This window comes from Melozone crissalis, unplaced genomic scaffold, assembly GCF_028551555.1.
Source record: "Melozone crissalis strain CALT ecotype California unplaced genomic scaffold, PUWL_Pcris_2 ptg000068l_1, whole genome shotgun sequence".
NCBI lineage: Eukaryota > Metazoa > Chordata > Aves > Passeriformes > Passerellidae > Melozone > Melozone crissalis.
In genome coordinates this window covers 10,308,180-10,335,997 of record NW_026535846.1, presented here as the reverse complement: position 1 = coordinate 10,335,997, position 27,818 = coordinate 10,308,180, and the positions used below count along the sequence as shown (strand labels likewise).

Sequence of the window (27,818 nt, the reverse complement as noted above, 5' to 3'; positions counted from 1 at the left end):
TAACAAGCTGAAGATTACTAATTAATGATTTTACTTACAAAGAGTAATGTTTAAAAACAAACAGCTACATTCATAATTAACAGGAATAAAAAATATATGGATGAATCAATCATTTGTTGCTTTTACATATTGGCTAAAAATTGATGTGCTGCAGAATTACAGTTTGGAGTGGGGAAGCATCCACTCTGTGAAAAAACCTCAGTATTCATCAGCTGTTTCTTTATTCTCTTGTTTCTGAAGCTGCAGAGGAAATTACTACCTGTCTGTGGTAACTGGCCATTAAAACCGAAAGAACCCAAATTAGCTAAAATAACTGCTATCTTACTAAAATGGAAGCAGGCATTTAACAACATAAATAAAACAGAACTACAGCAACAAGTTCCTTCAGATGTCCAGTTTCTTTATGCAGAACACACAGTATGGGTGATGATGTTTCTGGTGGCTTGTGATGTATTGTACAACCATTTTAAACAGTGATACAATATGTCATAGACAATAAATTAGTAAATACTGTAGTGGCTTCACAGTCCTGCTCTTTCTCATCAACATGATTCCATAGTTCCTAAGGTTAAAAACTGTCATGACTTTAGATTTTAAGCACTCAGCATAGAAATAATTTATATGTGGGAATCTAAAGTTGCAAGACTTTATTACACTGCACTTGCCCTGTGCTATTTTCACAGGCAGTAACAACACTGAAGGCTCTACTGTCTTCAGCACTGCCAAAACTGATACATCAGACTTCAAGAAAGTTTAAATATTTATATCCAGAACTGTTCTTTTCAGGCTTTGCACAGATTTAACAGTATTTAGTTTTAACTCTAGTAATTTCTGTGAACACTTTAAATTTGCATGCCAGATGTTTAAATGCCACAGAGGATTATTATTGCAAATTTACTTATATAGATCCATCCCTCATGTATGTTGATGTTAACAAGAAAGTAAAGACACTTCTAGAGGAGGCAACACCTTCTGACCAGACTCATAGCAGGAGACTTGTTGATTCTGAGTTCTGTATATGACCAACTTACTAATTTCACAGACTTACATCTGGATCCTCATCAATGAACATATAAATTAAAAATGTTCAATTTTTCATAGGCTAAACTTTAGAATGGTAGAACCAGTTTTAATCATCACATATCAAACCAAACAGTTCTATAATTGACTTTTATACATTTTTTTGAATCATCACAATCATAAACATGCACAGCAACTCTATACAGACATCTATATACATATTTTAAGTTTCCCCTTTATTGCAAATATTTTTAGACAAAAAGAACAGAAAAACAACCTGTATCAGGTAGGAGCAATATCTTCCCTGAATTCTTTCATCATTTTCTTCCCAGTAAGACAACTAATCATTTATTGGAACCTGCTCTAAAACAGACTATACAGACACTAATATTCCACATCAACCAAACAAAAATTACCTCAAAAGTCCTCAAAGCACAAGTAAAAAAACTTTCCCACCAAAAAGACGAGAAGAAACAGAACTAAACTGACCACTGATGTGGACCCACTTCTCTCAGGGAAGATAGCTCAGAGAGGAAGATAATTCAGAAGAAAACTGCATTTTCCATTTTGATTAGTGTTTTATCAATAGTCAAAAAGTTATGTTTTAGTCATAAAAGAACATACAGAACCAGTCAATTGCTTTTGCATATGAATTCTTTTTCTTACAAATCTTGTCAGGAGTATCTTTTGTGGTTAATTCAAAATGGTGAGGCAATTCAGTTTCTCTTCTTTCTTAAAGTGTCTCCTGATTAGATGAAACTAAAAAGTACTTAGCCAAACATAGCAGAATTTGTGGAAGAACTCCCAAGCATTTTAACTGTACATATAAAGTACATTTTACAAAGGAAACAAAGGGAGTCATTAATATTTTAGTTTAGTAGTGCAAACATTCTGTTACTTATCTATTAGAAATAGCTCCTTAGGATTTTTTAAAATTTGCAGTAACACCTTGCATCTGAAAACAGATTAAAACCCCAAATAAATATAAAGCTAGACAGACAGCATCAATTACAGAATTAAAGACATCTACTCCCTTTAGAGCAAGAGTGCAATTTAATTTTTAAAAAGTTTTCAGCATTTCAGAGGGCATGAACCCTGGTTGAGGGCTTATGGCCATAAAAAGGTGTTGATCAGTCTTATCTTTTAAAATGTTTTATGCAGCCACATACAGCAGAGTTGCCTGTGGATTGGACATAATAATCAGCAGGAGAAGGAGAGCTCATTACTGCAAGCTCTCCTTCCCCTGCAGATTACCTCAGCGTGAAGCCACGTATCTCAATCAAAAAAGATTGCTATGGAGAGCTACACAAGATGTTTCTAAATCAGCTAGCTTGGGGCTCAGCCTATAGCTGCAACCTTCTTTTAACCTTCAGAAAAGCAGAAGAACCTGGATGGTCTCAAATATTAGCCATCTGCAAGTTTAGAAATAAATCACTTAGCAGATAGAAGTGCCCAGCAGGCCTGACTGTTTCATGCTCACACAACTGGTGCCCAGTGCAAACACGTGGAAAATTCAGCAGCAAGATCTACTGGAAAAGGGACAGGGCAGGACACTGCACATGTGGGGGGCAGTAGGGGCCTAGGGGTGTCTAGCACATTGTAGAGTACTGAGAAGAATACTTAATGCTTTGGCCTGTTGTCTATACCTGTTTAAAATATTTCTCAGAGACAAGAAAACTTTGCTGTAAAGTCACCAACAATCTATGATTATGACTATTTATAATGCCCAAGTTTTTGACAAGGCTAATGATGTCAGTGTTGTGTTACAAACCAGAAATGTGCTCTATTTGCAGAGTGTGAGGGCAAGGTGTGTGTAAAAAAATAAGAGAAAACACAGTACTGCAACAAATCTGTTAATAAAGGGAATCATCTAAAGGAACTGGAGACATGTTTACTGAACCAAGCTTAAGACAGCCATCATTTCTTATGATAAGTGCAAAGAAATACAAAACAGCATGGCAAAATATTGGTATTGTTTTAACTATAATGTTAGAATCAGAGACTGAGTAAAATGAAGGCAAAGGGAGCAAAATGTAGAAGGCTGGTCTAAGTCCTTATGATGGAATTACTGCCAAAAGAATACAGCTGCAGCATCACATTTCACATTGTCTGATCTTCTAAAATGCAGTGTATGTTCAAATGTCAACACAGTACAGAGTCTCATGAATGTCAGCTATTAAAATAGTGACCATTCAATACAAATAATTGTACTGAATTGTATTTCATGCGTTATTAACAGCTGAAATTTCAGTTTTGACCCCCAGTTTCCTGGAACATACTGCCCCACATCAGTCCCCACTTTGGAAATGAACTGTAGCTGATCAAGTCCCTTGACCTGATTTTGACACAAGATATCCCAGCCCCTATTGCTGGGTACTGAACCCTGTAAAATCAGCTGCTAAGTGAATGTGACAAGGAGCACAGCAATGCTTGCCTATCTAGATGAGATCAGGGCTGAGTCCTTATAAATGATGTACCAGGCATTGTTTTAGCTCCACAGAATGCAGTAACACATTCTGTAATGGGAATTATGTAGTTTTTGTTCTATAAAATTAAATTTAGGGACACCCTAAGAAAAGCTAATATAGACACACTGAAATGAAGGAGAGGTTATGGAAGCACAGACACAAGTGGCAGAATTTCCTGTTGGTGAGATTGTATGTGAGGTATTATAATTTGGGATGGGTGTTAGCATGTGAAAGCCACAGTGACCAGAAAACAATAAAGTGCATCTAAGATGCCAAGCATAAGCTGATCATCTGCTAAGATCAGAATGAACTTTCTTTTTCATATTCACTTTGTACATTATCTTTGAATGTACACTTTGAACCATTATCTTCAATCCTGAGAAAACCTACTAGAGTCCCTTTACCACTCATCACACAAAAGGCTGAACAATACACAAGGACTGCTAATTACAGAGCCTTATTTACATGCTACTAGAAATTGTCAAGTCTTCTGGTGAGTGTTCCAATATATGGGACAAGGTTTCTACAAACCAAGTAACACTACTTTGTGAGAGGAGATTTTCAACATATTAATTCACCTTTGGTAGTAGCACACATATCTTCTGCTATTTATATTTTATTTAGAGTTGTTATACTTGAGATTTTAAGTACCCTGGAGATTTTTCCTCAGATCAAGGAAAAAAAAAAATCTATTTTATTTATGTGATGAAACACACGACACAAAATCATGCCATAATGTACATGAATGAAAACAAAGCTGCTTACACAACCTGAGAACATTCTGACCTATATTTTCCCCAAAAGAAATAACCCCCACATAAAATACAATTATACAGTGGAAAAATACCAAAAGCAAATACCAAAACCCCCCTGAAAGCTTATTACTCACTTACAACTCTAAACAGATTCAACAGGTTCTTGTACTAACCATGCACGTCTAGTAAGATGGAAACAGCTTAAAGTAAAAAAAGCATTTAAAGTAATAACCTTGTAAAAACTACAGTGAACTTAAATTCACATAATCTATTAATTTCTCTTCTTATTATGATTTTATATAAAGGAATGACTCTATATGGAACATTTTGAACAACATAGGGGAAATATCCAGGGGAAAATGGGATAATGAAGCAGAGATTTCAGAAAATGGTAATAAGTAAAACTAAGTCTAAACAGTTAAATTCTATCTGCCATAAAATACTTCAAAATACACAAAATTCACTGAAGGTATATTTAAAGTATATGCCAGAACTGGCTCTCATAAAAGTTATCATCAGAAAAGAAACATTTAACCCTGCAGCTACAGAATACTGAGGTTACTGTAAGGTTTTCCCAATAAATATCCATTATTCACAAAATCGAAGACTTGAGAAAAAAAAAAAACAACATTATTAGTCCTACCTTCTGCTCTATGAAGTTCCTCCGCCCTTCTAAGCATGGGATCCACCCATCTCTCTCAGTGTAATTCCAGATCACTTTACTCTTTCCACCTGTGAGTTCCTGGAATTGTTAAAGTAGCTTTGAGATTTCTCATGCTTAAAAAATGTGTTTTAACAGTAAAAGACAAAAGAAAGGTCATCATTACTTTTCCCCTTTGTAAATAGTACCATTTTTTCTTTTCCTTCTCTAACACTTTTATTTTTCCTCTTGTCTGTCTGTCCTAACTCCTTTTGGTCAACATTCTCTCCTCACTTTTGTTCTCTCAAATGCTGCGTGCATGGCAAAACTCCCCAAATACTTGTTGTATTTACCACCCTCAGCTGACAGTATGGCTTTACAGGAGAGATGAATCTCCCGTGATTTTTATTTGGGCAGAGACATATCTATAATTTTTTATCTTCTGTACCTGCAGAAATTCAACTCTTCAACCTGCAGCATCAGTAGCCATCTTTAGTATCACTGCCTGCCTTAATAAGGTCACTTTGATTTGTATACCTTGGAAATTACCATGTAAAACCACGTGTTCACTGCTTTTTTCACCCTATATATATAGGCTGCCCATTAAAACTGAACACATCCAGCAGGACTATACTATTCTAACCCTCTCCTTTTCCAAGTTCCCTTTTTCTGGAAGGTCTCTGAATTTTACTGTGCTTGCTAGATCCCCACACTTTGTTTCCTGTTGCCAGGGCTCACAGCGGGACCAGCACACACAAAACCTGTTGTCAAACGGTAACTGCATTGTTCAAAACGCCGGTATTGGAAGGACAAAGCCTCGATGCAAAACGCCACTGAACACACCAGGGCACAGGTAAGGCTGTCCTCAGAGAGCAGGGCTGGATGAGAGCACTTTGGGAAATTCTGTCCCAAACAAACCAGTGCCCAGAGAGAGCAGGGAGGTGAGAGCCACTGAATTTTCACGTGCTGAATTATTTTAGTTATGACCAGAGGCGCGGGAGCCCCGCACGGCCGGGCTGCAGAGCCGCACGGGCTCCCCGCGGTGCTCCGGGCCTGGAGGGCACCGAGCGCGGCACCGAGCGCATCCCCGAGCCCGGCAGCGCCGCACCGGGCACCGGAGAGCCCCGAGCAGCGCACACGGAGCTGCCGCCTCCCCTCAGCACCCACCGCCAGGCCCCGCCGCTCCGGATCGCCGGGGAGCAGGCCCGAACCCCATCCCTCCTCTCGGGACAGCCGAAAAGCCGCAGGGACAGCGCGGCCGCGCTCCTTTCAGCGCAGCTGGCTCCGGCCCGCGGGGCCACCGCCTCCCGGCCCGCCCCGCCCCGCTCCCGCCACCCACCGTGCGGGCGGGCCGGCGGAGCGGCGGGGCCCGCGGAGCAGGTAGGCGGCGGCCCTGGGGCCTCCATGGTCGCGCGGCGGCGGAGCGCTCCCCGCGGGAGCCCGCGCAGGGCGACCGGGCCGGGCCGGGCCGAGCTGTGGGGAAGCGGCTGCGGCCGTGATGCGGCGGCCAGGAGCGGGCTGTGCCCGCCCGCGGGGAAAGCGCCTGCGGCCGTGTGGCATGGCCGGCACCGGGGCCGTACCCGGCCGCGGGGGCGGTTGTTCGGGCGGCCCGGCCCGAGCCCGGAGCGAGGCGCGGGCAGAGCGGGACCCGCGGGCCGGACCCGCCCCGGGGAGGCCGCGCTGCTCCCTCCGCGCCGCTCCGCGGCTGCAGGGCCGCCAGCTTGTCAGGGACATCGGCCGCTGCTGGAGGCTGATCCCCGGGCCTCTGTGTGTTTACAGGAAATAAGCGGCCTCTAATGCCAGGAGCACGATGAAATTCGGTTGCCTTTCCTTCCGACAGCCCTACGCAGGGTTGCTTCTAAACCAAGTCAAAACAGTAGAGACCCGCTGGCGTCCTTTGCTAGCAGGCTACAAGAACTGCACCATTGCTATTCATATAGCTGTTAAGGACTGGGAAGATGAAACATGGAGAGAAATTCTTCTGAATAGGTTCGGCATGACACCAAAACAGCTGCAAGATTTGTTGGATGAAGGGGAAAAATTTGGCAGAGGAGTTATTGCAGGTAAGTATCCTTGGGTTATATTTTGTAAACAAACTTTCATTCCCTTAACAGTCACTGAAATATACATCTGCTCTATGTGTTTGCACTCATGACATTGAAAGAGTGGAGCATGAGTTGTGATGGGAGAGGTCTATTTCAATTCTGTATGTTTCAGCACAATACGCGTCAGTTTCACACTTCTTGCATTTTGAGCTTAGGAACTCTTGCTGAACCATTGTGCAGTACTCGTGGTCAAGTGAATTCTTGATGTTGCAGCACTGTGCATGCCATTTTAAAGTATACATAAATAATTACATAAATAAACCCTATTTCAGTTTTACAAGCCCCCTGTGTTGCTTTTGGTATTTGGGTGGTGAAGAAGTTTGTTTCTGTAACACAGTGAAGAGGCAGTGATGTTTCAGTGCATAAATTGTGCTGACATAGAGCAGATGTGCACTGTACACTTAAAGAGTTTTTAGTGCTCATTTTGTACTATTTTGTTGTAGGTATCTTTGTTACACCATCTTTCACTGTCATTTGAATACTTTTAGCTATTCCTGCACAACAAATTAATTCTACCACATACACTGAACGTTGTGGTTCTGCAGTGCTAAAAACCATAGGTTCTACATAATATGTAGGTTTGCAGCCTTAACATCAATTGCATGCTTAATTGTGGTGTAGGTAGGAATTTCAAAATAGTTCAATGATTTAAAAATGTTAATAGAATAGTGGCTTGAGAGGAGCAGAGAGAGTTTTATGCTTTACTGAAGCTGGTCCAAGGCAAATGTAGCTCAGGAGTTTTGGTAGCAGCTGTGTCTCCTTAGATGAGGCTGCTTTTCAAGGAGTTCTGCAGCACTGGGTTGTGGTGATTTTAACTGTTCCGTCCTCCTTTTCCTCACCCACCTGAGCTGAGTCACATGGACTTTTGCACACTCTGACTGTGCCCTTCAGGTAACAAACTGGCTGTTCTGTGGCCTCAGGGAGGGCTACCTGTGGAAAACTTTTCTCTAGGAGATCAAACTGTCAACTAATCTTGTGTTTTAATTGTCATATACAGGATTAATTGACGTTGGAGAGACATCACTATATCCAGAAAACCTGCCTCCTGAAGACATTCTGGAGCTGGAAAACAAAGCTGTCCTCAGTAATCTAAAACAGAAATACTTGACTGTTGTTTCAAATCCCAGATGGCTCCTGGAACCAATTCCTGCCAGAGGGAGAACAGGGGTGTGGCAGGTGGACATCCCAGAAGAGCTGATCCCTTCAGAATTGTAACTGTTGCCCCTTACTATTATTTTTTCCTGCCTTTTAAGATGCTGATTGGTGAATTACATCAGCATCCTGTCTAGGATTCTATTCCAAAACTATTTGAAATGGCAAATACATTTGAAGAACTCCTTTTTGAGGTAAAACAAACAAGATGTGTCTTTATGACTATTACATGAAATTGTTTTTCTAGACTTTTCCTGTATAAACAACTAAGTAAATGCCATTTTTAAATGTAGTTATGCATTGTGCCAATTTAAATGTAAATTAAAATTATTTTTTGATACATGCATCTCTGATTATAAGAAAATGGTGCTTAAAAGCAGGCTGCCACACTTTCTAGGACAGCTGTCCCAGACCACTCCTTGTCCTGCCTTAAGGATAGATTCTTTTCATTCACATCTAAGGCACACAAGATGTGCATGTGATGAATACAGCTCTGTGACCTGACAGACATTGCAGAAGGGCCAGTTTGAGCAGGTGCTTGTACAACATGAAATCAAGCAAGTATTAATTTTTTTCCTCTTATTTAAGATGAAAAATACTAGTTGTCTTTGAAAATATAATACTGAATTTAAAACTAGTGTGAAGAATTGTAAATAATAGCCACTAAGCTTTGGCACTCTCAGTTTTTTAAAATTCACACCCTACATTACAGTGAAAACCCTTTTGATTTTCTGGAGCAAGGCCACACCTAGAACAGGACACAAGTGGCAGAGTCTCAGTATTCAGACACTTTGCTGGAGCACTTGGGAACCTGTTCCCTTGGACTATAGCACTTGTGCCAGAGCTGTGGCCCTGGGCCAGTGCCTGCAGCTCCAGCTCTGAACCCCACATGGAGCTGGGCTGTGACCTGGAGACAGACTGAGCTTCCAGGGGTGGGAAGTGACTGCAGGGCAGGGCTGGGTGAAGGTCCCTGAGCAGTTCCTGGCCCCATCCAGGCCCTGCTGTGCCTCAGCTGAAGGGGAGCTGCAGAGGCTGCAGCTCCCCCTGTTTGAGCAGCAGCAGATGGAGCTCTGTGGGCAGCACTGCCTGAGGGGCTGCCTTGGCACTGTGCTTGGCAGCTGAGACCTTCCCAGTGCAGAGCTGTGCCTCTTCTCCCTTGCCCCTGCTGTGCATGGACTGCTCTCCTCCTGGGACGTGGTTTCTCATGCAAGCTCAGCCTCTGGTTTTCTTCTCCATGGTAGTGCAGGCAAATTGATGTCCAGTGACAATCCCACTGATGTTTGACTTGTTGAACCAGAATATAATAAAATGTATATAAATTATATATGTAAAATAAGACTGCAACAAAATTTCAGCTGTGGCATGGGACAGTGCTGGGTTGGGTTTCAGGCAGTAGCTGGTCCAGGCAAGAAAGGGAAGCTCTGGAGCATCAGAAATGGAAGTGCTGCATCCAGGTCTTACAGGCATACACCTTGAACACATGCAGAAATGTCCACCACTCTCCCTACTCTTCCTGTCATGCTAACATTAAAGAAATGAGACTCATGGTATTTAACCTATCTAAAAGTGGGTTACCTAAACACAGACAGCAGCAACAAGGTTTTGGGAGTATGAGACATCTGGTTTTATAAACTACAGGACTACACATTTTGTACACTCCATTTCTCCAAAGCACCTGTAAATCCAAGGCACACTGTCAAAGCAGGTCTTTCTTCAGACAAGAAAATGCTATGCCAACACCAGTAAGATCCTATCTTGAAAAGTTTAATCATTTACAGTAATCAACACAAAGTTGGTAACAAAGACCAAGCTATGATATTTATACCAGCTAACCAACAGCTGTGAAACCTACCACAAATGTTTCTGGCACAGACCACACAATGTGAGAAACAGCTTATTAAACAGCCAGTCTAATGGGAGAATGGTACATGCTGCTCAAGAAGAATCAAAACATGAAACTGGAAAAGCAACAAAAACAACATGTAACTCCCAAGCCAGCACAAAAGTTGAAATACTTACATGAATATTTACACAGCTAACTCAAAAGCATCATGTAAGTCACCATACATTCTACTTCCCCTCCCAAAAAAGGGTTTCAAGTGTTGCCTCAGAAGTGCAACACTTTTGTGCCTCTGTGATGATTGCAGCTGAACAGAGAAAGAAGTAAAGAGGTACTATGCTAAGGCATCCCAAAGCATTTAAAAGAGACATGAAAACAAGTGTATATTTAGGACCTAAAAGACACCTGGAATAGCATAGGCATTTCATACAGGGTTTTTAAAAAAATACTTTTAGATAATACTTATACTGTACACAACAGGACTTTTAAACAATATATTACACTGCTAAAAATGTTCATATAAATACTATACAGGCAAGCGTGCAACCAACCTGTTAGGAAGGTTCACAAATTAGACAACCACACGTTTCTGGAAAAGCACTCAGATTATCTTCAACATTTCTGATTTGTGTAATCCAAGCCACTGATTCAGCAATACCTATTTTAAAGGAATTGGGACAAGGCATGAGATGAAATACATCTGTCTGCTGATGACCAGTTCAAGTTTAATATGCTACTGTCATCTTAATCTGGCATATCAATGTTTAACTTGGGAGGTGGAATCACATATTTTCCAGGACTCTGGGTAATGACCACTCCAGTCTTTTTTCGGAACATTGGTGCAATTTTTGGTGGTTCAGGCAGTGGTGTTTCTTCTGTCTCCTCATTATCTTCATGATGAAGATCATAAGAGATATTTCCATATTCTCGCAAGAATGGGAAAATTTCAAGCAGGAACTGGCAAAAGTCTTTGCGAATTCCAAACCACCCTAAAAGAAACAAAATCATTTTACATTATTAAAAGAATGAACACACAATTAAGTAGACAGACTATTGAAGGTCTCTTGATTTTTTGCATATAAATAAGATTTGTTAATGCTGCTTCTGAGCGTTCCTTATGCCTATCATAACATTACAATTCAGGTTATACACACACAGACACAGTTCCATGTCTGCACATGCATGCCTGTGTGTATATCCATCTGCATAAATTACAGCTACACCACCCCTGCAAGAATCCATTTCCTTTCACACATTACACAGTGTGGGGTCACACCAGTACAGAGAAGAAACACAAAGACTTTGCACCTCAACCAAAGTAAACAGTGCCACAGGGGAGGACCCTGTAAGCACTGAAATCTTATTACAACTGCCTGAAAATAGTAGTAACAGAAAAGTCCTTTCTGAAAATACAAATCTTAATAAAAGACGTTGATTTTTAATCTGTTTCCAGGATTCTGAAATACTTACAGTGATTGCCTCCTTTTTGTCCAAATGTTGTTGCCATTAATGTTATCAGTGAAAGCCAGAGAGGAACAAATATGGGTATGAAAGAAAAAGAATTATGCCCATCCAGTCTGTGTACTAGCAAGATCTAAATGGAAAAAATTATACAATGTCAGTTTAATTGCAATACTCACTTTCAAACTGCTTAAAGCATATGCTGATCTGAAATCTTTACCTTCACACATCTGTGAGAAAAAGTGGCCTTCACAGAAGCATGTAGTTATAGTTCCAGTGTGATGCAAATTTTACTCAAGAAACATTAAAGGAACATAGAATTCTTGTTTGTGTTTCATCTTTGCTGTTAATATTTTATTCCAAAACAAAGAGCAGCATTCTAATTTCAGTAAGTTCAAAAATCATCATTCATTTCTTACTGAAAAAAGAACAAGACACATCAAACTCATTATGGCCTTTTGTACCTCAAATGTGAGCAGTGGAACTACAATTGTCATCCAGCTGACAGCCATGGTTATGTGTGTCCTCCTCTGCTCAGCGATCACATCCATGGAGCGCAGGAACAGCACAGACCACACGATGTAGTAGAGCACCACCAGGCACAGGAAGGACATCAAGATCCACAGAGGGACACAGACAACCTGAAAGAAGGACACATTTGATTTGTTTCAGCTGTAGGATTTTTTTTTTTAAAGTGAGCCTACATATTAAGCCTAAACAAGAAAATGAAGTCTTTAACGAATATAATATCTAACAGAAGGACATCAAGCTCATGTGTGTTGTTTCAAGACACAATCAGTTCAGGGCAGGGGTTCTCAGCTTTCTAAACCCCATAAGGTGAAACCATTTAAAATTAAGGCAATGTAGTTCAACTTAGGTAGGACTTCTGTGATTTTGTGTGGGCTCAAACTGTACTTGATTTTTAGTAAGTACTTCCACACTGGATACCTTACTTTAAAGAGTTTCAATCCTTTCTCAAGTTTTTTTTTTTACAATAGAAAGATTGTCAGTTTTATGGCAGAAACCCAGACACAGAAACAGCACTTTTGTTCTAAAGGCACTTGGGACAGGACATCTCAGCAGTTTTGACAAAGACTACTTGCACAGTAAGTGGATTTACATTCATGGTAACACAACAAATAGAAGTAGTTATTTACCAATTCTCTACCTCACCAATCATTGTCATGGCTTGTTTAGTGTTCCCACTGGGAACTTTGGGTGAGGATTTCTCATTCAACTGCTGCTCAGAGATGAACTGCAGCTGATGGCACATTCCTCTGCCTCAGAGGATGATGTGCCCAAAGAACAGCCCCTGATTGCCATGACCACTGAATGGTGTGCCAGACCTTCAGTGAAGGATTGCTAAGTGAGCAAAAACGGGATCATGGACTGACCACATATTAACTGTTCCCTAGAATAAATATCTTTCTGAAATTCAGCATTTAAACAAAGATAAAAAGAAAACACTGGTTACATACAAGCCATGGCCATCTGATGATCTCATCTAGTCTGAGTGCAATAAATATGAACTGTAGAATATTGACTGAACACAAGATTTCCAGCTAGAAAAAGAAAAAAACATTAGTTAACTCTTAGTATGATAAACTTACTTCCAGGATAACCAATGAACCTGTCAAAGCACTTCTCTGACCTCATTCTTATCACTGAAATATGAAAACTCATTTGCATTTACATTTTCTATTACTAAACATCCCTAAATTTCTGTGGAATAACCAAGTAACGTAGAGTTGGCTGTTTTCAAGATCATCCTCTTACAGTGATTAGAGAAATAAGAAAAGCCAAACTAATCAGAAAGAAAAAAGCAAAGCATCAGAAAACAGCTGTACTTTCCATACAAGAAATACTGCTAGAATTAAATAGTAAAAAGACCTTCAACTTAAAATTCTGGAATATTTCGTAGTTTCAATAATAGGCAAAACTACCAACAGTCCAAATTAAAAGTCTAATTAAAATTAAAAGTTCTGTCTAGGGAAAAAAAGAAATACATGGAATATTGGAATATGACATCCAAATTCAAATCATTTACTGTATAATTGAGAGATATTTTAAATGACACTGAGGACATGGGTTTTGTGGCAATAGAGAAAAGCAATACTTCCCATTAAAATGTTAATGAAAGGTTTTCATGAGTTCTGCTTGCCACTATGAGAAACAGCCCTTCATTATACTTTGTTTTTTTTTTAAAAAAAGTCTGTGTCTAGCTTGAACAAAGTGAGACAATGAAACACCATCACACTTGGCAAGATTCTGCTTCCAAAGTTTATGGGCAGCCCTACAATGGATAGGGTTTTCAGAGACCACAGAATTATTATCTGAAAGGTCTAACTGAAGCTTTTGAATGCAAGCTAGAAACATTACTCATTTTAATAAAAAACATGCAGTTATGTAAGGCCTCTTTCAAATGTAAGATTTCTCTGAAGGCAGACACTACATGTACTTTTCACTAACACACATGATTGTGTAGACTGTGATCTGGATAAATGCCTTTGAAAGTTACAGTCCAGGGAGTCAAAAATCCAACAGGCAGCAGGCACTTGCCAGCTTCAGGGACCACAACAAAGTCTCCACTGTTCAACTATAAATTACTTTAAAAAGATTGAAAAAGTACACTTAAAATAATTGTGTACCACTGGCTTTCTTAAAAGAATAAACCACCAACACCCCCCTCGCCTTAAGCATAAGACCAAACAACCAGAAAGCTGCAAGAGCAAAGAGAGAAAAATATAAAAATCAGAGGATCAATTGCTGTAAATAGCCTATAGAATCAAGTTAACATATGAGACCTATATGGCAAGTGCACAGATATTTGCAGTGGCTCACAACTTAATGAATTCAACGTGCTTTAAATAAATAGTGCTTTACTGACTATAAAATAGTGTAACACATAAAAGGAAGCTTTTTCTGAGCCCACCATGACACAGAGACAAAAATCCCAGCATGTGCTTACTGATCACCTAATCAGATGCAGAACAGGAATGAGCAGATAATGTATTTCAGATTAAATACTTATGAAAATAATAACAGATTAACAACTGCTTTGATTACTCAAGTCAAAAATTGATGTCCTGTATTAAAGGCAGACCCTCATGTTTCTAGCAAATGAAAGGGAAATAATGAAATCTTCACAGAGTAAAAAGAAGAGAAAGTAAAACAGCACTAGGTGAAGATGACTAAGAGTAAAAAAAGAAATAAAAATGGGTTGAGGCAGCTGTTGCCTTTTATGGATTCCACTTTCTTCTGCCAGCACTTAGCAGCTGTGCAGTTATCTGTAAATCAATGGGCAATCAAGCATCATCCAGTAGATGGCAAGCACTTCCACAGAAATTTTACTTTTAGCAATGCTTAACTGGTAATAAAACCCTGCAAAATAAATTTCTATTGGCAAATGGCAAAATGAACTTAGGATATCAGTTTACCAGCATCATAACAATCACTTACCAAAAATGTTTCTCTCTAGTGAAAAACTCATCTTATGCTAATGTTAGAGAAATAGCCCCTTGAAATTAAAACACCTGAAAAAGCTGAGTCTCATCTAAAAATCAGATTTTAAATTGTCACAGGGTAGTTTGAGGACATAGCAAAATGAAAAACTCCTTAAAAAAATGCAGTAAGAATTCTAAACTTATACCAAAATGTCACAATTGCGGGAGCACCTTGAGAATCCTTCCAAGGTTCCTCCAAAACCAAAGGGAGTTACAGATAAGATAAAAGGCAGAAAATAAAACCCTAATGGCCCTGCCTACCATTCACATTCCCAAATTAAAGATTAAACATATAGACTGTGACATTAAGACATTTTCATAACATTAAGACATTAAGCCCTGATTACATGGGGCTCTGGAAATTCAATTCTGCCTAGAGACAGTGCTTGCAATCAGTGGAAATTTTGCTATTGTTTCCATGTAAGTGTTTGGTATTGATCTATACTGCAGAGTTCCTGGTGACTTATTTTAACACAAAATAATAAAAAAGCAGGTTCAAAACATGCTGCAATTTGGTAGTTGAAAAAAACTACATGATACTAGAAAAAGTTCTATTATTCCTGAGCCTGATTTCACTCCCATTTGCAGGTGAGCGCATTTACAGGTGAGTGCAATTAACTGGACTGATGTAGCCTTCTGAATTGTGCTTTCCTAAGAGACAAACTGCCCCAGAACTGATCCCAAGGCCTGCAGTGCCGTGAAGTGAAGCCTCACCTCCAGGGACCTGTCGTGTCGGAATCCCCACACACAAGCTGCAACTGAGACTGGAGACACAAAGAACAGGGGCATGAACACCAGAAGCCAGAAATGGGTTCCTCTTTCAATCCTGTCACACACCAGGACTTCAAACATCAGCAGGAGCAGGTGGATGCCTACTGCAATTAGCATTGCTTTGAACTCCACACAGGTTTCTCCTTCTGCTCTGAAAAGAGGATAAGGAAGAATTTACTTGCCTAAGAAAGCACATTACCCTGCAAACATCCCAGAACATTTCCTTGAGCTTCAGATATATATTTGATAAAAATATAAAAGCACTTGTTTTTAATAAGCATATACATTATACCCATTAAACTCCACTGCTGATGACCTAATAGGATTTCTTTCCTCTAAAGCTGCACGTTTGAAGTATTTTACTCAAAGGGTGCAGTGGGATTTTTACAATTTGAAAAATTTTTAAGGATTCCATAGCTGGGCAGATAAAACAGGATTTCTTTGCTAGTATATCAACAGTCAGTTATCATGCAGGCTGTTAGAAAATAAGCTGAATTTAAAATGATCTGTTTGATTTCTGCACCAGCATTCATTGAATCAACATCTTTCCCCAGAATTTCTTTATTTATCCAAGCCAGAATATTGGAACAGATATTTTCTGGTACTAAAAGTAAAATGACAACATACAGAGCTTCTCCCTACACCACTAGACCCATTTCTAGATGGGGCAAACAAGACCTGAACCACACAAAAATGTGTGTGTATCAGGAAATCTGTGCCCCAAGATTTTTCATTTAATATTCACCACAGACAGAAAAGACATTTATTGCACTTCATTTAAGGTCATTTTTCTTTTGCCCTGGAATCGTGAAATTCACATTCTACTCAAATTACCACACACCTCAACACTGGTGTATTTAAGGCTGTGAAAGTTGTTCTGTCCCAGACTGACAGGACGTTCCCTGTTGTGCCAAACAAACACCGGTCACCTACCGGTACTGAGGGTTCCGGGCCCACACTCCTGTTCCCACCGAGGCACCCACAATCACCATCAGCTTCCACAGCCATATTGGAGCAAACACAGCCCAGTAACTCCACTGGATTTTGTCATCCAGACGCAGAGAGAGCAACACAGAGAAGAGCAGCAGGCAGGCATAAATAAGGAATTTGCTATTGAACAAACAAAGAAAACACCCCAGTCAGGAATCAAGGCAGGCAACTTCACATTAACTTTATAGAGGACAACAAAATCAGTCACAGCTGAAATTTCATTGGGATACTTCCTAATAGAAAAGGTGTCAAGCTTCTTTGCAAATAATCAAATATTTCATCATAGATATAGCATATGTCATCTCTTTCACTTACAAAACCACTGCTTCAAGGAAACACAGAAAAAGCATTTCTGCATAGCAATCTCAGTGAATGGACTGAAATAAATAGTTCCCTTCCACAAGGATCCAGTCAGGAACTCTGTTATTAGAGGCACACAAATATACCAGCTGTACGTGTTTTTAAAAAATGTGTTCTGTCATACAAATCAAATGAAGTAGCTTTTGATATTCAAAACTGAGTTATATAATTTATGAAATTTTATCCACACCAAGTTATTATGAATTGGGGCCAACTTCAGATAACTTTTTTCTTAATATTCACATTCCATTAAAAACCAGTATTATAGAAAAGAAAAACCCAACAGGTTAAATGTTTAGCAAAGTTACCTATTGTTCACTGAAGTTTCTCACTGGAATATCGAGGATGATGCTTACAAATTTAAAATAGCTACATTGATACAGTTTATAACAGAGTCAATTTAAGAATGAATAAACGTATCTGAATACTTGAACAGTGGCACAGCAACTGCTTGTACCACAGAAATCAGACAAAATAATTACACTGTAGGCAATTTCCTCAAAGGACAGGAAGAGAAAAGTCTCCCACCCATCCACCAGAAGCTCACTGACTGCTTTATAAAACACATAAATAGGTTTCAACACTGTTTCAGTGAAGTAATTGTATTTTAAAACATGGATAACCTAAGGAACAGAATAATGCAGCAACAATCAGGAATATTTTAATTTCTCCAACAGCACAACTCAAACTACCCACCTTCACTCACATCAAATAACAAAGCATTCATCAGATCAGAATTGCTATGTTTGATATCAAGCTGTTTTGTTTCTACTCAGAACAAGTGTCTCATCTGCACCTTATTAATGAAGAACAGATTTATTGTGTCAGCATCTCCCTGCATGCTTGATGAAACTATCCCAGGATAGGATGATTTAAACCGGTCACACCTCACAGCAACAAAGAGATGTCTCAGCTCCTCGGCTAGTCATCCTTTTCTGACATTCAATATTTGTGTCATTTGCACGCTCCCTGGCTCCTCAATAAACACAGCAGTGAAACATCCCTGCTCCCCGGGTGTTCCAGGCACACCAAAACGTAAAGACACCTGCAAAAGTGCAACATTCACTTGTTCATTCACCCAGCACCCAAACAAGCTGCAAGCACCGCTCTGCAGTAACTAAACTTTATAAGCTTCTAGAACTTCTGTTCCTACTTTGCCATTACTCTGACCACACATATTTCAATTGTGTGTTTCAGCATCTGTTACAATGCACTTCCTGGAGCTTTGGTTACCCTTTTGTTTGTCCAAACAACTGACTGAACACGGCTTGCTCTCACTGGCATCATGCAAAGCCTCTTCCACGTGCAAGGTTCTTCCAGGACTCTCAGCATCTCAAGCCACCTTGCAGGTCCTTAGTCTGTGGTCTTAAAATTAAAACCCGGTTAAATTTAACTAATTCTCTCGGTTTCTTTAAAAGTTACAAGTCTGTACTTGCTTGGAGAGCCAGCAGAGCCCCGGGCTGCAGTGTTAATGTAAAGGGAGCCGAAGGAAGCGCTCCCCTGTCCCGGTGCCTCCCGTTCAGCCCAGGGCTGCTCACACCTGGGACACGGAGCCTCCGCCGCTCGGTCACAGCCCGAGCTGGGGCGTGCGGGGCCAGAGCACCGCGGTGAACACTGGAGCACAGAAAGAGCTGGGAGCAATGTGAGAGTTACACAATAACAAAGCAGACGAGGGGAAGCGGGGCTGGAGAGCAGATGTGCAGCGCTCGCCCTCCCAGCCCGGACGGCGAAGCAGCCGCTGGGAGCCCGCACCGCCTCCCGGGGGATGGGAAGGTTGGATTCGATCATCTCGGAGGTTTTTTCCAGCCTGGCTGATTCAGTGATCCCGGGCAGGAAACCGGCTGGGAACGGCGTGTTCCAAACGCCGCCCGAGCTCGCGGTGCGGAAGGGCCACCCGAGGCCGAGCTCCGCTCCAAAGCTGCCGGGTCCCGCACCCAGCGCTGCTCCCGGCCGGACCCCGGGCTAACCCTGGCGGGCGGGCGCTGCCCGTGCCGCACTCACCTGGGGTTGAAGTCCTGGAAGAAGCCGCGCAGGTTCATCGCGGCCCCTCTACCAGGCGCTCATGGCGCGGCCCCGCCACCGCTCCAGGGCCTGGCCTGCCCGGGCCTCGCCGCCGCCCCGCGCATGCGCGCGGCCTCTGCCGGGAACCGGGCCGGCCCACACTGCCGGGCTTCGCATGGCGCCCTGCGCATGCGCATTAGGCAGGGAGGGGCCAAGGCAGAGGGCGGGATTGGTGGGCGGGGCTACGGTGGAACGGGCGGGGCTAAACTGGGCGGGGCGGCCCCACCCCGGCGCTTCCCCCTCTCGAAGAATTTTTTCCTCATTTCTATCCCAAATCGGGTTTTTGCCAATGTGAAGTCAGTCGTGCGGGTCGTGGTGCTGCATGACCTCGTACAAGCCCTTCTCCAGTTCCCTCAGAGCCCCTTAGGTACTGAAAGGTGCTCCAAAGTCTCCCTGGAGCCTCTCTTCCCCAAACTGAGCAGAATTTGGATGACAGTTGCAGAATCTCTGTGTAACTCTGGGACATTTCAGTGTCTGGGACAATGAAATCCCTGGGCATTTAGGGACAGCTCTACAAAACGTTTGTCATAATCCAGTATTCACTGAGAAATGTTCCAAGTACAAATTTGAAAAAACCCAAACAAGCTATGTATGTGCCTTCTTGGAGACAAAGAAAAGGCATAAAGAGAATCAAGGCAGACTTTAAGTGAAACAAATTGTGGTCAGAAAGGAGAGAACTGGGCTTTCAGTTGTTTGGGTTTTTTTGTTTGTCCATTTGTTTAAGTGAAATTAGCTGTTGGAACAAATGACCCTGAGAAACATGAGATTTTTCACTTTTAAATAAAGTCTGTATGGCTCTCTGGGAGATAGATGCTAATCTAACTCATGCTGATCAGTTTGACTGTAACAAGACTTAGGAAATTCTGTAGCAGATCAGGATAGTTTACACGATGACTCCATGCCAGGGCAGAATATCTGGTGGCAGATTTTTGAAGTGAAAATCCCCAGAGCTCCTCCCTGGGGGTTACATTGCAAGTGAAAAGCTAATAAAAACAAGCCAGAAAACCAAAAAACACCACAATCATATCTTAAGCTTTAGTTTTTGCAGAAAGATGAAATTGAGTAAATAATCCAAATCTCCCACCACCTGCCAGCAGGACTGGTGATTTTTACCAAAGAAGTTAGGTGTGCATGCAGGGTGGTTTGCTAAACACCACAGCTGCTCATAGCCTGTGACAGTACTCATTAGTTATTACTACAGATCAATAGTATGATGATGATTCCTCTGCAGATATTCACTGGCAGATTGTAGCCAACTGTAACTCCAGTGGCAAGAGCACAAACAGCAGACAGACATCCACACCAGGAGCTTTGCGCACAATAAATTCACCTGTGAAGCCAGGGCATGCCAAAGGCTACAAGAAAGCAAGGACATGTCAAGGAATGGCAGTGGGCAGGGTGTGAGGAGCCTGGGGAGAAATCAGGATAAGAAAGAAGCAAGAACACATAATGGAAAAATGTGGGGAAAGGATGAAGGCTGGACACTCTCCAGAAAGATGGAAAGGACCATGACAGGATTTGTGCCAGGGCACTACAAAAGCTTGTAAGGAACCAAAGAATTAACAGCCTTAAACAACTGGAAACTAGAACCTTGGTTTTCATTATGCTTTTGAAAAAGTTGAGCCTCATTGGTTTGGAAGAGAGAACAATTATGTGTAATGTATTTGTCCAAGGTAAAATACATCTACTGCAATGCATAAAGAAGCTACTAGACAAGGCCTGTAAGCAGCCAGATGCAATCATAAAACAAGTCAAAATATTAATAACAAGGAATTAGCTTGAGAACTTTTAATAATTCAGAAGGCTAATAAAGCAGCTTGGCATTTCTGAGAATATTCATGAAGTTCTGTAGAAGTAAATCAAGAAAGATTTGTTCTGCAGTTACAATGTTTGGCTGACTGCCCAGGCAGCAGAACAGTTCCTATGAGGTATGAAGAACTAGGAAAGAAACCCCTGGTTACAGAAATAAAAGCTCAGGGAACATAATTTGTACTGGTACCTCAAGAGAGCAGAGCGAAATTTTTTGGTTTGAAGTCAAATAATTGCGAATTTTAGGAGCTTTCTTAGATTTTTTTGGTGGTCTCAGATTTCCTGATGGATACGGTGAGATACTGCCTACACATGTGAGGGTGATGTTAAGGAGAGCTGGAGAGCAGAGAAAATCCAAGCTCTTGTCTAAACTTAAAGACTTAAAAGATTTATCTTAAGTTTACATTTTATAGTGATTTAAGGGTAGGAGGAGTAATTTAGGTGGCAGATAAAAGAAGCAGCAAGTGATCTGCTTTCTGTGAAGTCCTTGTGTCTACAGCTGATTGAGACTTGAATGCTGGGACCTGAAGTGAATCCCCTGAGACAGTTTATGTTGGAAACCAAACACAAATTTTGGTTTCACTCCATTTATCTATTTTCTCAAATTAGTTCAAGAAGAAATATAGAGTCTCATTTATAGTCACTGCCATTACTGCTTTTCTAAGCCATCTACATTCTGCTTAAAAAATATAAACTAGGAGCATCCCTATCCTTGACAGGCCAAAGTTAAATGCAGGAAATAAAACCTGAATCAGCCTTCTAATTTGAAAAGCTTGTTTTGCTGTTGACAGTCAGCCTTGACTCCTTCCTAACATACCATATAATTCATATGTCCCATTTGCTTTATAGACTTCTCCAAGTGCCACTGTTAGGTGACTAGAATGCTGCAGCATTAAAGGGAGGACAGCAGCTCAGCAATAACTGACTGATGTGGCTGACAGCAGCCATGAACTGTTTCTAGAATCATCTTTCATGGTCTATGACAGAACATCAAATTGTTTGCAAAAACAAATCTTCAGGTTTGAAAATCCCCATTTGAATTTCAGTTGATTTTGCTGTAGGCCTTCCTGTTAACATTTATTCACAGAATAAACAGAGTGTGACAAATAATTGACAAAGAAGAGATTGTTCAATCTATTATAATGTATTTACACCACCCAGTAATTTTGCACAGTTAAGAACAGTAATGATCTAATAAGTGATTAGACAGTAGTGATCTAATGTGTTATTGTCATTGGCATTGCACACAGCTTCTTGGTTCTGAAATGAGTTCAGTTTCAATGAAATTTTCAGTAATTCCTGCAATAATATTGTTTTGTGTCCTACTTGGGAGGTTAGAATGATTTAAAGCCTTTACCCTTGAACGTTTTGCTTCTGTCTGTTGGATGTTGTGCCTCTAAATCACTGTCCTGCAGCCTGAAACCTCTTTGTAGAGCTGTAGCAGTTCAGCAAGTTGCTGTTGATATTAATGCCAGCTATGACTGTGATGTGAAGCAAGTTACAATACTTAATCACCATGAATTTCATAGGCTGTTCTGCCAGCTGGATCTCAGAAAATGTATTCTTGTGCAGCTCTTTGGCCTGAGCAGGATTTGACACAATGACTTCATGTCACCTGCAGAAGATGTGTCTGTTTATAGTCGATGTTTCTGTCTTAAACTGTTCAGCTGGTTTTACTCATTGCTTGTTCTCCTGTTGAAAGGAAGGTCATTTAAGCAAGTAGTGTTCCATGCCTCTTTTCCTGTGCAGTCTGGGTGGTTTTTCTGCCTCACCACGGCTTCCAAGTTATTGATTTTTTTATGTTGCTCTACACACATTTTTTTCTTCCAATGTGCTTAGTAGCTGTTTAAGGTACAGCATGAAAAGAAGGCATTGGATCATTGTTCTATGAATAAATCCTATCAATTTCCTCATAGCAGTGATTTATCAGAGCAGATTCTTTTATTCAAGGCTGTCTTAATTATTTTTTAATTTCTTTCTTCTTAGTTCCTTCCTTCTTCATTTCCTTTAAGACTTCGATGGAGGATCAGATCATGCATATTGTCCTGGCAAAATTAACATATTGTTCTATTCTTAAAACCCATCCAGCACAAAACAAGACTTATTTGCAGTTGTTTACTTTCAGCCCAATCGAGCTACTTGTTCCAGATGAACACGAAGCTTCTAACTATTTACATGGCTCCTTTTTTTGAGTAAAGGCACCTGGAAATTTTACCTACAGCATTAATCAGATTAAGAACTTGAGTGCTGACACAGATCAGGTGTTCCAAGAATCTCAAGCATCTGTGTGCCTGGATAACACACACTTCAAATGCAACTTCTGTCCCTGACTCATCTGGGCTTCTCTCAGAAGCCAAGTGAGATAGAATGAGATAAATGCCTAAATACCTTCAAATTAAATAAGAGGTTTTGGATGCTGGACACAAGAGGTGAGTTCCAGTCAGGGTGCCTCACAGCACTGTAATAATTTGCAGCAGGGTTGCATGTGAGTTACAACACTGGCATCCTGATGTACTAACACTGTGCAACACAAACTTCAGCCAGAGATGCTAGACAAGGATAAATGAGGCTTCATCTTATCAGAAATTGGATATATCATAGCTCCTTTTGCAATGCATTCAGGGAAAAGCAGCATTGAGTTAAATATCAATATTATTGTGGCATATTTATGTGGCTCTTACAGAGATAAAACACTTAACCAGCTACTTGCTGCATTTTATTCTGTGACAAGGACTTACTTACATCTTACCACATTGAAAAGACACACAAAGATATCCAAAAATAATACAGCTCATTTAAGTCTCTGATGTTTCAGCCATCGAGTAAGAGATGAATTGTTAATGAAATTGGATGGGAGACAGGAAATGAAAGTGAACAGCACCAAAGGGAATTAGCTTTTTTTTTTTTACCTTTGCTTCAGGTCTGAGGTCTAGCAAGATGACATTTTGGAATCATCTAGGATCTATCCAATTTAAACATAAGTGAAAATCAGAAAGCTTCAGCTCAGTGGTCCAAAGAGGAGTGTTGGATTACCTCCTCTCACAAAGGATGACTTCAGTAAGAGGACAGCATGAGGTGATTAATCTTCCCTGGGCTTTCAGCTTTACAAGTCTACCAACTCTTTGGTTTTTAACTTGGACTGTAGTGAACATGTGTATATCTTTCGAGGAAAAATAAAAACAACCTAAAAAAATAAGTATTTTAAAGTATAAGTATTCTCACACAGCCAAGCTGTGCAAAGCAGCTTTCAACAAGAAGATCACATGCTGCTTTCCCCCAGATATTCCTGCAGTAAGGTGGAGTTGTCTAGTGAAGCATCATCTTGGGTATGGTTTTGCTGCTGAAGGTGAAAAGTGTTCTGCGAAGGAGTCAAGGAATTTGAGGAGAAGAAAAATGAGCTTCCCTAAGGCAACTGAATTTTACCTTGTGTCTATATGAGTACAAGCCTGGCTTCACTGATCCTTTTTCCCCTTTGCATTTCTTACCCACAGGGTGTCTGTGATGGAGATCCTGGGAGCTACTTCACCCACACCTGCAGCAGGGATGAGTACCTGCGCTCATTCAAACCTGTATTACAGGATTGTGTAACAGCAGGAAGTTTGGAAAATCGAGTTCTAGATGGACAAAATAAGTGGGACAAAATCTGTTTGTCTCCCATTTCTCTCTGTTCTGTAATTCCATCCTTTTATCAAAGGGATGAAATACTCTTAGTGGAGAGATGAACACTTCTGTGCTCCATTCAGACAGCACGATAGCTTAGCTCCAGTTGCCTCCCACTCCCTCCAAAGGCAGATGGGAGCACTGCCCCAGAGAGGATAACCAGATCACTATTCACTTCTTAGCAGCTTGGTTCTGTGCCTCTCTTGCAATTGCTGGGAGCTGCAGAAAATTTTGCTCAGCTGAGGCTGGAGTTTCTGCTGAGCATGTGAAAAGTGGTTTCTATTTATTTATTTTTAAAAGAAGGTTCATAAGATTATCACCTTCGTGGAAGGTGACAGCAAGGTCCATACTTATTTTTGGTTCCTAATGCTTGTAAAGTTATAATTTATATTTGGCTTGACATTTTAAGACATGCAGGTGCTTTGTCTTTATTTTACTCCTCTAGTTTGTTTTTTTTTTTTCATTTCTTGTGGATATTTGCAGTTTTCATACCCTGCTACCTTCTCTCTGCAAATCTGTTTTCCAAAGCTTATTGCCACTACGTACCATCTCATGGTACCTATGCAAGTCCTTTGCATAAAAAGTGATCAGAGATATTATTCACTTGAACTAACACATTCTAGAACACATTTGTCCCTTTGTGGGTTTTACCTGAACCTTCTGAACTGTAGAATACTATTAACAAATTATAGGGAAAAGAGTGTTTGGAAAGGATGTTTGAGCTGTTCATCAAACAGCTCCTCCAAAACGCCTTTGAATGTCACTGACTAGGAAAATGATGGTATCAGAACAGACAGGTTACTTTGCTGAAGTGTCATGCTTAAAAGAGTGAGCTCAGCATGGGGCCTTTTAGATTCAGTACTACACTTATTATGGTAGGAGATCAAGGATGCAGGTTAGACAGAAATAATCTCTGATTTTTTGCTGCTTTTGCATTTATAAAAGAATAAAGTGTAGAATAATTATTTTAGTAACCAGACACAAGCTATTCTATCCTGTAGTTGTACAGAATAGCACCAATTCCTGAATTCACTGTGGATTATATCTTGGTATGTTACATATTGATTTGGGAAATTATTCCTGTGCTGCTTCTCAAGAACCAGAGAACCCAGCTTCCCATGGGGCTGGCTGTGTACTGGGGTCATCCCTGGCCTGTTGATGGGGTGCTCTGGGAGGTGTTGGCCATTTTCAGCACAGGAAGCAGTGTTACTCATGAGTAGGTGCAGATCACTTTGTATCTTACAAATCAGTGTTTGGAACATACTAATGTAGTAACAGAACCAGTGTCCTACTGTGCACGAAGTAAACTCAGAGCAGTGCAGGAAATGTCTATAGTGGTTGTGAGAAAAATGGTTTTGTACTTCTGAATCTTTTGCCTCACAGCTCTGTTCACTAAGGTGAACTGTGAAGAAAGAAGATAGTAGAGAAAGGAAGAATTTGATCTTACCAAAAAGACACTGTTACACACTACTACAATTGTTAGTTCTGTGTCTGTTGTTCTTACTACAGTGGTTCTAGTCAAGCATAATACAATGTGTCATTAAAACAATCCTCATTAACAAGTCCTTGCTAATTTCTAAAAGGCTTTATCATAACCTTGAGCATTTTTTTTTCTCTCTTGCTCTGCTTAGGAACAGATCTCTGTTTATCATCCCCTGTGCTTCCACCTGCAGGACATTTGCTCTGCATCCCACAGTTTGCACATGTGAGAGGCAGAACTTGCCCCTTCACAGGAATCACTCCTCTCATGCTTTGTAAGTGGAATTACACTCAGAAAACATTGCCTGAGTCAGAGCAAAGTAGTAATGTACTTTGGTGTCCTTGTCAAATTACTAATTGCATGGTTTTAAAGTTTGAAATTGAGAGTTGCTTAACAGAAGGTGACCTCCCTGTTAGCAATACCTGAATACTGATGAGCTTATTCATTTCCCCTCTAAGGCAGCTGTAGAAAGGGGAAGAGATGGTGTACAGGAAAAAGAGGGAATAGATTTCACCATTAAAAATAAATGGGGGACAGGTTATTTTGGGGTTTTAAACAATTGCAATGTTGTTATTATGCAGAGGATGCCATTCAAAATACCCTCTACATCTGCAGAAACTATTAATCCTGAATAACAAACAAAACAGAATTTTTAGATGTTTAAATAATACACCAGCCCTTGCCAGCTATCCATATTAAAGAATTCAGTAGACATACATGACATCTTGTTTACACAGGCTTTACTGTTTGGGGGCCTTATCTTATTATTGTACTCACCGTGTAAATTGAGAAATTCTCTGTGTCAGGGCTTATGTGCATGGAAATTATTTCTGCACTGTGCATGGAAATTATTTCTGCACTGTGCTGCCTGCCCTCACTAAGCACTTGGGACAGTGTGATTTCTTTGAGCAGTAGTTGTAGGCACATTTCCTGAAATGGGAGTGGGAGGGTCAGGAAGAACTCCAGTTCCTCCATCCACCCAGCTGCTCTCTGGCCCACACATCAGAGCTGGAGCTGCCACTGTCTAATTTGCCACGTTTATAGGCCCAAGCAGGAAATGTGAGAAACCAGCACTGAGGTGTGCTTTTAATCCACTGCTTCTGGTGGTGATAGCAGCATCTGCCTTAGCTGCTGTCCAGCACTCAGAAGCCTAAATACTATTTTAGAAAGAGCTCTGATGTCCTTGGGAAAACTCCTGGTGTGAGATCACTGACCTGGGCCTGGGGAGGGAGGGAGCATGCTGCAGGTGAAGGGATCTACATGACTCACTTCAGCTGTAGAGAAATGACTGTATACGAAATGAAGGCTTATAATGAGTATATTTGGATCAGGAATGTTAATAATTAAAGTCTCCAATATATTTCCTAATGCATAGCTTTGCAATTCAGGCTGCAAGGATGGGCTACAATGATACCATCTCATCATATGAATGTTAACAAACAAAAAGTCTATGCAGATGCCTCTCATACAATGTTTGTACCTTACCCTTGAGTGCTAATGTTCACAGTTGGCTTAAAAAGTATGATTGGTTTGATTCTGAAAGTACAGCTATGGAATTCTTCAAAGATAAAAATGCTGTTTAGGGATATATCAACATTATTTCTCAGGGGTTCATGTTTGCTATTAGTATGTCACTTCATCCCAGTATGTGCCAGAGGAGGATACAGATATTAATGCAGGTGTTAATACTTTTAACAGATCTCTCTCTCATTTCCTTCATGGCAGCTTGTACAGAAATTAATT

The 27,818-nt window shown here is 40.7% G+C and overlaps 2 protein-coding genes across 3 annotated transcripts; one reads left to right on the top strand and one right to left on the bottom strand.

Moving 5' to 3' along the window:
- Positions 1 to 6,244: 6,244 nt before the first annotated feature.
- On the top strand, positions 6,245 to 8,229 carry LOC128945876 (EOLA-like protein). 2 transcript variants are annotated; one of them, XM_054289773.1, is made up of 3 exons: positions 6,245 to 6,263; positions 6,663 to 6,946; positions 7,986 to 8,229. In XM_054289773.1, the coding sequence occupies exons 2-3, from the start codon at positions 6,694 to 6,696 to the stop codon at positions 8,201 to 8,203; spliced, it is 471 nt and encodes a 156-aa protein (XP_054145748.1). In that variant the 5' UTR covers positions 6,245 to 6,263; positions 6,663 to 6,693; the 3' UTR covers positions 8,204 to 8,229. The 2 variants fall into 2 exon arrangements, with proteins under 2 accessions (XP_054145748.1, XP_054145747.1); XM_054289772.1 differs by lacking the exon at positions 6,245 to 6,263 and having other exon boundaries at positions 6,570 to 6,946.
- A 1,659-nt stretch (positions 8,230 to 9,888) lies between these two features.
- TMEM185A (transmembrane protein 185A) lies at positions 9,889 to 19,190 on the bottom strand. Its single transcript, XM_054289556.1, has 7 exons — positions 19,067 to 19,190; positions 16,649 to 16,825; positions 15,659 to 15,866; positions 12,920 to 13,003; positions 11,906 to 12,082; positions 11,451 to 11,574; positions 9,889 to 10,969 (listed from the first exon to the last, which is right to left on the bottom strand). Exons 1-7 carry the CDS (start codon positions 19,102 to 19,104, stop codon positions 10,725 to 10,727), a joined length of 1,053 nt encoding a protein of 350 aa, XP_054145531.1. The 5' UTR covers positions 19,105 to 19,190; the 3' UTR covers positions 9,889 to 10,724.
- Between the last annotated feature and the right edge of the window lie 8,628 nt (positions 19,191 to 27,818).

Bases quoted from the DNA above. Each gene is read 5' to 3' on its own strand.
- LOC128945876 (XM_054289773.1), top strand. From the start codon at position 6,694: ATGAAATTCGGTTGCCTTTCCTTCCGACAGCCCTACGCAGGGTTGCTT. The intron at 6,947-7,985 runs GTAAGTATCCTT...TGTCATATACAG, and splicing joins TGGCAGAGGAGTTATTGCAG to GATTAATTGACGTTGGAGAG.
- TMEM185A (XM_054289556.1), bottom strand. From the start codon at position 19,104: ATGAACCTGCGCGGCTTCTTCCAGGACTTCAACCCCAG. The intron at 15,867-16,648 runs GTAGGTGACCGG...TCCTCTTTTCAG, and splicing joins GCCCGGAACCCTCAGTACCG to AGCAGAAGGAGAAACCTGTG. The intron at 13,004-15,658 runs GTGAGGCTTCAC...TTCTTTTTCTAG, and splicing joins GACACGACAGGTCCCTGGAG to CTGGAAATCTTGTGTTCAGT.